The sequence below is a fragment of the Cimex lectularius genome, unplaced genomic scaffold (assembly GCF_000648675.2).
Source record: "Cimex lectularius strain Harlan isolate CLEC.00 unplaced genomic scaffold, Clec_2.1 scaffold92, whole genome shotgun sequence".
Lineage (NCBI taxonomy): Eukaryota > Metazoa > Arthropoda > Insecta > Hemiptera > Cimicidae > Cimex > Cimex lectularius.
This window is the reverse complement of record NW_019942502.1, coordinates 224,566-236,045: the sequence shown is the minus strand read 5'-3', so window position 1 is coordinate 236,045 and position 11,480 is coordinate 224,566. Positions and strand designations below refer to the sequence as shown.

At 32.8% G+C, this 11,480-nt stretch overlaps 1 protein-coding gene across 1 annotated transcript in view; it reads right to left on the bottom strand.

Moving 5' to 3' along the window:
- Positions 1–469: 469 nt before the first annotated feature.
- The window catches only part of LOC106666907 (suppressor of lurcher protein 1-like), a 156,156-nt gene continuing 145,145 nt past the window's right edge, over positions 470–11,480 (bottom strand). Inside the window, exons 6-11 of the mRNA XM_014394445.2 lie at positions 9,957–10,146; positions 9,701–9,891; positions 4,753–4,960; positions 4,431–4,678; positions 4,221–4,365; positions 470–755 (exon numbers count right to left, since the gene is read on the bottom strand). Coding sequence (XP_014249931.1) covers positions 4,322–4,365; positions 4,431–4,678; positions 4,753–4,960; positions 9,701–9,891; positions 9,957–10,146 — 881 coding nt within the window. The 3' untranslated portion in view covers positions 470–755; positions 4,221–4,321. The remainder of the gene's footprint in view (positions 756–4,220; positions 4,366–4,430; positions 4,679–4,752; positions 4,961–9,700; positions 9,892–9,956; positions 10,147–11,480) is intronic.

Below are 11,480 nucleotides of genomic sequence, written 5' to 3'. Positions count from 1 at the left end.
ATCAATAATGCATATCACTATCATAGCAGATATATTATGAACTTTTTTTTAAATTCTTTTGAACTAAAAAAATGAACCCAAACCTATCATAAAAATATTAAAAAAAAATTATTTCAGCCAAAATATGTGCATAGATAAAACGGAGTAATGTAATAATTGGTAGTCCACCATTATTTTCAGATTTAAATTACCATTCATAAAACAAGGACATTTTCACATATTAAGCCTAAAATCCCTAGAAACTAAATTTTTAACTTTTTGCAATAAGAAATTTGCTTTTCCTTGCTCTACATTTGTATGTTAAAAGCTAACCATTAATAAGTCCAACATAAGATTATATAACGGAGAAGAAAACAAGAAAAATATACATATATATATTTTTTAAATAAATATGATTGTCATATTTCATTTATTACAAATATTTGGTGATATATGATTTCTCTCTTTCTCTCTAAAATATAACTATATTAAATATTAAATTAAATCATTACAAAGATGGAAAATTTGCAATTTGCAAATTTACAATCACACCTAATACAGTTAAAGCTATTTCCCTTAAAATAGTCGGAGACTCTTTTGAAACAAAAAACAAACGAAAATTTAAAACACTGGTTATAGTTGAAAAATCCCATCCCTAAGGGGAGTTTTTACTAGATGATAGATTTCTAATGTAATTTGAAGCTCTGCGATGAAGATTCATTAGAGAGATGTTTATCAACTACAGTTGATATTTTAAGAAAAATTTGAAATCACTCCTGAAAAAAATGATAGAATATTAATTTCAAATTAAATAAGTTTAAAAACAACTGATAAGCAAGTTTTAGTTGAAAAATTCACAAAACAACTTAATAGGAACTGATTACTTAGAAAATAAAATTCTACAAATAAGGCTCACACACTTATGGGCTGAATTGGCAGAGAACCTTCCACATCCTACCAGAATAGGAGGATAGAGATCATATTAAAAAATAATAAGCCGCGCGCGCGCGCGCGTGTGTGTGTGTGTGTGTGTGTGAGAGAGAGAGAGAGAGAGAGAGAGAGAGAGAGAGAGAAAAAGAGGGAGTGGGAGTGGGCGAGGGAGAGGGAGATGGGAGAGGGAGAGAGATAGAGTAAGAGGAGGGGGAGGGAGGGAAAGGGAGGGAGAGAGAAAGAGAGGGTGAGGGAGTGTGACTGGGCGAGGGTTAGAGAGAGGGGAGGGGGCGGGAGGGAGAGGGAGGGAGAGGGAGTGAGAGGGGAGAGAGAAAGTGATGGAGAGGGAGTGGTACTGGGCAAGGGTGAGGGAGAGGGAGTGAGAGGGCCTGGGTGATGGAGAGGGAGAGGGGCTGGGCGAGGGAGAGGGAGTGGGACAGAAGAGGGAGCTGGTCACAAAAATTTATAGAAATCTGGCACTTGAATTAATGAAGGTTTAACGTTAACATACAGCGAAATAAATTGACATAAAACACCTAATACAAAAGCAATAATAAGAATTTAGAGAAAAACAGGAATAATAAAGCTTACTCTGTCTTGCGTGATCATAATCACAAACTCTAAACTTAAAAGTTGGGAAAATGAAGGAAACAAGTTTTCTTATGTAGTAAAAGAACCTAATAAAATTGAGGACTATGTTGTCTCTGTTTGGGGAGAAATGAGGTGTTTGTACAGAAAGGATTTAAAACAGGTAATGGAAGTGGCTTTGTGGATTGGTAAAAGAAGAGGATTCCAGAGAGTTTTGGCTCAAGCTAGGAAGGACCTCTCGAATGTGGAGGGTTTTTACAAGGAAGGTATAGGCTGTTGGGAGATGAGTAGTGTTAAGAGGGTGGATAGACGATTTGATTTGAAGCAGCTGGAAAATATAGTCAGGTTGAAGAGAATTTATGGTTTGGTGAAGGAAGTTGATTAAGAAATATTTCCTTTGGAAGGAGGGATAAACCAGGATTGGTCTGAATGCAGGTGTGAGAAGGGGCATTTAGGGGGTGCCAAAAATAAAAAATAAATCTGACACAACAGTTCATCAGTCTTTTCAAACGCTTTTCTTGTTGCAAAGTCCACCATAAGAGACACAGCTGCAGTTGAAAAGGGGAAAGATGAGGGAGGAAACAAGGAGTTTATGAGTGGTGAAACTCAGAAGGAGCCAGGACTAGATCTAAGCCACCTTATGTGTTGGCCGAAATGACCAGATGGATAAGACTGAGCTCTGATCCTAGACTACCAAAACCAATGAACAAGGAAGATTCATTAGAGAGTTGTTTAGCAGTTAATAACATAAAGTCATACATAAAGTAAAGAAGTGGGTGACCTTTTTATTTATTTTTTCTGAGGACAAACTGACCCGTAGTAAATATGTATAAAATTTAATCCGTCCCGGAGGACCAAATCTTTGTTTAAGCCATCATTTCATGTATTAAACGAGATAATTTTCCAAAATTTTCTTCTAAATGGGTATTCCACTTCTGTTTTTGTTTGTTTTGTATACATTAAAGTATTATTCAAGAGATAATAAATAGAATTGTACAAAAGTGTATGAAGTATTTAATTACCATCACCCATGTTTAAATAAAATATTATTTACGCTTACAGAACAGCAATTCAGGCTTAACATTAAAATAATGACACGCTTAATTCCTATATATTTTATTCTATATATTCCTTACAAAAATTATTCCGGCCTGGAAGACCAAAATTTATATTTATTTCGGCGTTATTAGATGAGATACTTTTTAGAAAGTTTTTGATATGTTTGATTTTTTTTGTCTTGTATATATGAAATCAAGAAATAATAATATAAAGCATTTTACAAAAGTGGGTGAAGTATTTAATTATGGTCACCTTGTATAAATCAAAGTATTGTTTATCTTTTCAGAACAGCAATTAGGGCTTAACTGTTATTACAATGAAAATGTTTAAATAAAAAATCCGGCCCGGAGGACCAAAATCTGTTTGGATATGCAGGGTGTCCTGTGAACCAACGTAAAACTCCAGAAGATTGTAAAATATCTCAATTTTGAATAAAAAGTCCCTTTTGTACAGTCTGATTTTCAATTGTACTGGAGATTTTCTCTATTCAGGTTCACCCTTTCACACCATTAATCCATAAAGACTCCTTGTATCTCATAAAATGTTAATGCCAATGGAAAGATCATTTAAAAGCCTATGAGTTTAATTTAAAAAAAGTTTTATTACAAAATTGATCATAAAAAATGGAGATACATGGGATTTTATGTGAAATAAGTTCTGAAAAGTGAAACATTTCGAATGTAATTGAGAATCAGACTTTGAACAATAGAAACATTTTAGTTCAATTTGTGATGTAGGATAACCTCTTGAAATTTTGGTCTTCCGGGCCGGATAAAATGTGTAGTTATGTAAGTAACGTTATTAATTTTAAAGTTCCTCGTATCTAATAAAATGTTTATCCTACGGTAATTTGAATTAATCCAATGGAATGAAAATTGTAAAGCCTTTTATATTAATTAATTTTTAATACATTTTGGTACGAAATTTAACATAAGAAATAAAGGAAAAACGAGATTATGAGACTTTTTTGGAAAAAAAAATTCTGAAAGTGAAAATCTTGGATAAAATTGAGAATCAGACTTTGGACAATATGGACATTTTAGGTTAATTTGTGATGTAACATACCGTCTTGAAATATTGACATTTGTTCTTGAAACACCAGATTTTGGTCCTCCGGGCCGGATAAAATGTATAGTTATTTAAGTAACGTTATTAATTTTAAAGTTCCTTGTATCTAATAAAATGTTTATCCTACTGTAACTTGAATTAATGCAAAGAATGAGCATTGAAAAGCCTTTTTTATATTAATTAATTTTTAATACTTTTTTGGTACTAAATTTAACATAAGAAAGAAGGGAAAAACGAGATTATGAGACTTTTTTGGAAAAATAATTCTGAAAGTGAAAATCTTGGATAAAATTGAGAATCAGACTTTGGACAATATGGACTTTTAAGGTTAATTTGAGATGTAAGATACCCTCTTGAAATATTGACATTTGTTCATGAAACACCAGATTTTGGTCCTCCGGCCCGGATATAATATATATGAATTTAAACGGTAATACATGCTATTTCAAATTCTGTTTTCAAATAATTGACTGTTCTGATTGTCTATATGGAAAAGTCGAACAAACATTAAAACATGTAATGTACAACTGTGACCTACTTGAACGGCAAAAGGGAAAATTAATAAAGACTATTGATTTTAAGATTTTAATACTTACTTTTTAAAAAACTAGATTGTAATATGTTGCATTTTAGTTAAAAATCAGTCTTTGTTTCATACGCATATACATAAATGCGTTATAGTTTTAAAGTTTTATTTTTAGTGATTTAGCAGGAGGAAAGCGCATAGCATCCAGAAAGAGCCTGAAAATGAAACCAAAGCGAGTTATTTCAGTTCAAATTGCGACAGTTCAAAGTCGTTATCTTACCTGGAGTAACTGCCGAAGAGAAACTTATTGGAATTTTCTTATGAACGATGGGATGATTGATGAACTTATAGCTTGCGTTGAATCCCATTCCGTCGAGCCTGTCGTTCGACCTGAAAGTTATCCGGAAAAACCTGCTCTCCTTTTCTATTTCAAAGGGGTCGAGCTGGCCGCAGTACCTAGTGTGCATTTTGTCGTTGTCCATGAAATTGAAGAACTCGACGTAATCGCTCGCCGTGCCCGTATCGCATCTGGAAACGGACGAAAAGGTTAAATAAACCCAAGAATTAAAAAATTTCTTTAACGATTTAATGACAGCACTCACGGGAAAACCCCTTCTATGTCGAAAAAATCAAAATAGATTTTCGTCTTTTGGGCGGTCGTCCTATGGAAAAAATAGTGGCATTCGGTTTCCCTTGGATAGAGCCCTGGGAAGTTGGGACTGTGGAAGGAACCAGAGTGACCGTCCTTGGAGGAGTATCTGAATGCACACGGGTAGTCTGTCAACTGTTTTCCCGTCGTTATACCAAAATCTAAAAATAATTGAAAATGATCTTAAATTTGAAATCTATTATAAATTTAAAAAGTATGTTAAAGATGAATTTTTATCTGTTATATGGTTTCCTGACCACATTTAAATTATTGATTTATTATCTGATATTTCTATAATTGTTGTTCCGTCTCAATCTCACAATTTTATATTATCGATATTATTATCGAAATGTGTGGTGATTAGTGACCGTTAATCGATAATTATTCAGAAATCGTGAGATGCGGTCTGGTGTGATGTAGGTTTCAGAAAAACATTTTCTTTATCGTGCCAACGTTTCGATCTTTATTGAGGTCATCTTCAGGGCCTGGGATTTACAAACATTGTTTACATTTAACAAATACATTTAGTACAAAACAATATATATATTTTTTTTTTATTTAGTCAAAGTATTTGTAAATCCCAAGCTCTGAAGATGATCTCAATAAAGATCGAAACGTTGGCACGACAAAGAAAATGTTTTTCTGAAACCTACTTCACACCAGACCGCATCTCACGATTTGAGAATAATTACTATCGAACGATTTTACAAATGCTATCAGCCCCAATCTCACTTACTCCCATTCTCTCACTCTTTTTTCTGTTTGTCTCTCTCTCAATGTAAAAAATTATTGAACTTGAAGAAATTTAAGTCAATTATTTGAAAAATCCACTCGTCTCAAGTTGGGCTCATAATACATGACAATAAATATAGCAATTAGTAAATTATAATAAAAGTTATTTTAAATAAAAAATATTATGGTTAAATAACTAAATTCAGTAAAACTTCGTTTTAACGCTCTTCCGAGGTTCAAGGCAAAACAACGCTTTAACCGGGAAATCATAAAACACAGCTTAAAATTAAAAAAACTGGTTTAAAAACACAGTATGAATAAAAATGATTAAGCGGGTATGTACATGTACAAAAAATAAAATAAAACACAAAATGTACTTATTCAATTACATATTAGATGTGCCTAGTCTAAAATATGTAATCATAAACGTTTTTGTTTAAAACGGTCAACACATTTTGTAAAAAAATTTGCGAAGCGTTTTGATCGCGCCGTTTGTATGATAATCGTCTTCTTCATCAACTTTTGATGCACTGGGATGATCTTCACGTATGGTCTCCAGACATGAAGTTTCGCAGGTTACAAGATTATCGACCAAAACATCAAAACCTTCCAATTCAACGTCTGCGGTTATAAGGCCTTCCCAAGTTACATCATTCATCTATGGTCAAACAACAGAGAATATCAAAAAATTATAAAATCACCGATTTCTTGGCGTTTTGAATTCCCAACTTCTGCTTTCTTGAAACAATTCAGAATACTTCGTCGCTCATCTTAACGCCCATCCATGCAACATGCAAAAATAGAAATTTTTTGGTGTCGTCGTAGATGCGTCTTCCATCAAATAGGTACTTTTGTACCATTCTTTTTCTGTAGCGTAGCCTTGCTTCAGGAGTTTTATTATTCCTTGAGAGGTTGTGTTGTATTATTCCTGGTAGAGTTTGGCGGCAAGAAAACTAGCTTGATGTTGTATAGATCAATATTTTTTGGATATGCAGCACAGTTGTCTATGGGGAAAAGTACTTTGCGATCTTTTAGTTCAGCGTCCCAGTCGAGTAGTCATTGTGAAAACCCATCTACAGTCATCCACATGATAGATTTAAAAAAAACAAAACAATTTATTTAACTTTTTTATGGTCTATTTTGCGTGTACGTATTAAATTTTTTTAAAAATTTCAAAATGGTTCGTTATATCAAATTGAATCGAAAATCTGAAAAAAGACTCAACTCACCCGATGTATTGAATCGTAGGGAATCGATTCACTTAAAATAATCGTTCTTTCAATCATTAGTTTACAAGGTAAAAGGAACACGATTGTAACTTTTATAAAATTTGTAAATAATTAACGGCGCTACAGATACAGTAACGCACCACTCAATTGTCGTGCGTGTTTAGCCTATTTATTGTTTAAAATAAAACTGGGCTAAGTATCCCTGGGGTATCCAAACCCCTATTCAGAAAAATTGAGACATGAAATTGTCGACAAAGTCTAACGAAGAAGCACAACAATATATTAAAAAAAACTTAGAATGGAAATGAACTTGAGATTCCTAGTTCTTTACCTTCAGGAAAAAAAGAAGGAGATATTAAGAAGACCTCCGATATTAAAAAAACAAAAAATACTTTTCCCCTTTAATAAGATTAGTATTAATATGAAAATATTAATGGCCTAAGTAATATTATGCTCAAACAAAAGAAAAATGTCAAAAAGTTAAAATTATAAATAAAAATAAAATCAACCCTTTGATTTTTTTGGAATTCTGAATTTCCGACTCCTGTCTTGAAACAATTCAGAAATGTTTCTTTCTTCACGCCCATCAATGCAGCGTGCAAAAAGTGGCTGGCGCCTTAAATATAAATTTTTGGGGAAGTCGTCGCAGAAGAGTCTTTTACCAAATAGGTATTTTTGTACCATCCTTCTTCTGTAGCGTGGCCCTGCTTCCGAATTTTTATTATTCATTGACAGGTTGTAACTCACTTTGTTCGGCGGCAATAGAACTAGCTTGATTTTGCATAGATCAACATTTTTAGGATGTGCAGCACAGTTGTTTATGAGGAAAAGTATCTTTTAGTCCCACTCATGTAGCCATTGTGAAAACCGATCTACCGTCATCCACATGATTGATTTAAAAAACCAATTTAATATTTTAGTTTATCTATGGCCTATTTTGTATGTGTGTATTAAATTTTTTTAAAATCTCAAAATGCCGCATTATAAACGGGAAATCAAAGCTTTGAAACAAATAAAATTGTCATTAAAAAGTTTTGGTACCCGGAGTTCGAAGAATCGGAAAAAGATTCGATTCCTCCCGAGAGATTGAATCGTAGGGAATCGATTCACTTAACAGAATCGTTTTTTCCATCACTAGTTTACAAGGTAAAAGGAACATGATTATAACTTTTATTAGGTTTGTAAATAATTAACGGCGCTACAGATACAGTAACGCACCACTGTCATGTCGTGCGGGTTTAGCCTATTTATTGTTTAAAATAAAACTGGGCTAAGTATCTCTGGGGTATCCCATTCCCTATTCAGAAAAATTGAGACATGGAATTGACGCCAAGTTCTGACGAAGAAATTATAAAAAAACTTAGAATAAAAATGAACTTGAGATTCCAAGGTTCAGAAAAAAGAAGATAAGAAGACCTCCGTTATTAAAAGAACAAAAAATACGTTTTCGCTTTAATAAGATTAGTATTATTATGAAAATGACTAATGGCCTAAGTAATAATCCATGGGAATTCTGAAGATGAGCGTTATTTTCGTTAAATTAAGAAGACCTCCGTTATGAGTAATAAGATTAGTATTATTATGAAATTGAATAATGGCCTAAGTAATAGTATGCTCAAACAAAAAAATGTCAAAAAGTTAAATTTATAAATAAGAAAATGAACTATTTCATTTCTTGGAGTTCTGAATTTCCGACTCCGGATTGCTTGAAACAATCCAGAATTTCCAACCCCTATTCAGAAAAATTGAGCCGTGGAATTGACGACAAGGTTTGACGAAGCAGTCCAAGTATATATAAACAAAACTTAGAATGGAAATGAACTTGAGATTCCTTAGTTTTTTATCTTCAGAAAAAAAGAAGAGATTAAGAAGGCCTCCGTTATTAAAAGAACAAAAAATACTTTTTCGTTAATAAGATTAGTATTATTATGAAAATGACTAATGGCTTAAGTAATAATATGCTAAAAAAATGAAATCGTCGATTTCTTGGCGTTGTAAAACTTAGAAAAAGATATTAAGAAGAACTCTGTTATTAAAAAATCAAAAAATACATTTTCTCTTGATCAAAATTAGCATTATTTTGAAAATGACTAATGGCCTTAGTAATAATATGCTCAAACAAAACAAAAAATGTCAAAAATTAAAATTATAAATAAGAAAATCAACTCGTCGATTTCTTGGGGTTGTATAACTTAAAAAAAAACATATGAAGAAGATCTCCGTTATTAAAAAAACAAAAAATACATTTTCTCTTTATAAAAAGTAGCATTATTTTGAAAATGACTAATGGCCTAAGTAATAATATGCTCAAACAAAACAAAAAAATATCAAAAATTAAAATTATAAATAAGAAAATTAATTCGTCGATTTCTTGGAGTCCTGAATTTCCGACTCCGGCTTTCTTGAAACACTTTAGAATTATTTATTTCTTAACGACAATCCTTGCAGCGTCCTCGTAGATGAGTCTTTCACCTTTAATAGGTATTTTTGTACCACATATCTTCTGTAGCGTAGCCTTGCTTCAGGATTTTTATTATTCATTGAGAGGTTGTAAATGTGTTTGGCTTTTCTATAGATCAACATTTCTTGGATGTGCAGCACAGTTGTCTACGAGGAAAAGTATTTTGCGATCTTTTAGTTCAGCGTTCGTACCACTGTGAAAACTGATCTACAGTCATCCACATAATTGTTTTAAAATAAAAATTTATTTTCCTTTTTGATGGCTTATTTTGTGTGTATGTAATAATTTTTTAAAAATTTCAAAATTGAGCATTAAACCCGGAAATCAGAGCGTTAAAACATTTTTCAATGAAAAATAGTTTTGGGACCGATACCGACGGAAAAGGCGTTAAAGCCTGGAAATCGTGATTAGGGGAAACGTTATAACTAAGTTTTACTGTTAATGTTATATATAATATTTGTTTTAATTGTTAGTTTTACCTTTTACAAAACTGTATTCAGCCCTGAAGCCACCTGATCCTTTAGATGAATTGAAGCTGTTGAACTCCAGAACGATCCTTGGCCCGTTGGACATGATCGGTTTTGGAATAGTGTTGCCGCAGTAGCTCTCAAGCTTCTCAAATCTTCCATCGATGACGACGTACGGAGTCACCGAATCTTCACCATTGCACCTGCAAATATAAGAAAATAAGTTGAAAATAAGTTTGAAACGTTACTATATTCGGGGTGTAAGTACTCTTTCGCTTTGACGGTGTTTCTCGTGAAGAGGTTAAAATAAGTGAAGACGATTTTAATTCTTTCTTTTCCCGCTGCTTGGAATTCGTAACGGCACTTCGTACCGGACAGGTAGCCGACGGGAAACCCGGGAGAAAAGAGCTGACCTTTTTTCGTCGAGTCGCTGCTGATTTTGACATCACAGCTTGAACCTGAACAGAAGAAAAATTTGACTTGTAAAACTCGATCCGATTGTGCCACAGAATGCGGTTATCGAGAGGCCGGACCCCACTTATGAAAGATCGTAAAATTCGGTTCAACGAGGACTTATCGAAGTCCAACGATTCGTCGAGGGATGGGCGGACGGCATAAAATTGTCCTGGGGGGTCCAAGAGGATCCTTTTTGAAAATCCTCAATGTCTGGACAGCCATAAAACTAACACATTTCAGCCCGGCTGTTACAAAAGCTCTAAGAAAAATTATTCTCTAAAAATATTTTGATCTCCGTAAAGACTGAAGATTTAAATAATCAGGAACATTATTTAAAAAAAATCGATCTTTTATAACAACGCATGGTAAAATGTAATGAAAACATGCTAAGAAAGTTTAAATTTAACAACAGAACTTGTTATCGTGACATCCAAAAATTAAAATATAATAGATGTTGCTCACATCTTTCTTCCTCTATCTCTCACACAATCAAACCGACTAACAATGTTAGACCATAGAACAGTACATCATTTTACAATGGTGCGTTAAGACAGGTTTTACATAAAAGGCGATGGCAGTTGTACGTTGAAATATCTAGGTCAAAACGCGTGAAAACGTGTATTCCCACTGACAGACATTTGTATCAGAGATGAAATTTCATTAAAAAACTCATAATTCAGGCCGAATAGAAATTTCATACATCAAATAATGAAGGTTGAATTCAATGAACGAAAAATAATTATATTATTATTTAAAACCTTTAAAGGGAACATTGTTTATATGTTCCGATTTAAAACAAAACCGATTTTCATCTGCCAATAAAAAAAGTTTCAACTTTTAAACTTCTTTAAAAATGTAGATTATTATTTATTAATCGTCCCACGATACTAACAAGAGAAATCTGAATATATAGAAATTTTTACGGTTGATTTTTCAAATTGAAATTCTTTACCTTGATATCTGTAAAGAAAGTAATTTAAAAAAAACCCTTATCGAACCCGGTAAGTTTAACTTCTCTCCTGGTCCATTCTATTTTGCCAGTCAGAAGGCTAAGCATTTCTATTACATGAGTAGCCTTATCTTTCTGTTCTTATTTCAAATCTAGATTTAACCGTCTCTCTTGGTAATTAATTATTCACCTTCTACTCGAGATCAAAGACTTTTAAACTTATATTTTTTTTTCATTTTTGTCGTTTAATTGTTTTAAATGACTGAATTAAACTGGAATTATTATATAAAACTAGTTGATAATTTAGGTTTGATCTGGCTAGATTGAGATAAAATTCATAGCATCTCCAGTAATAGAAATATAATATATTATGATGAAAATAACTTA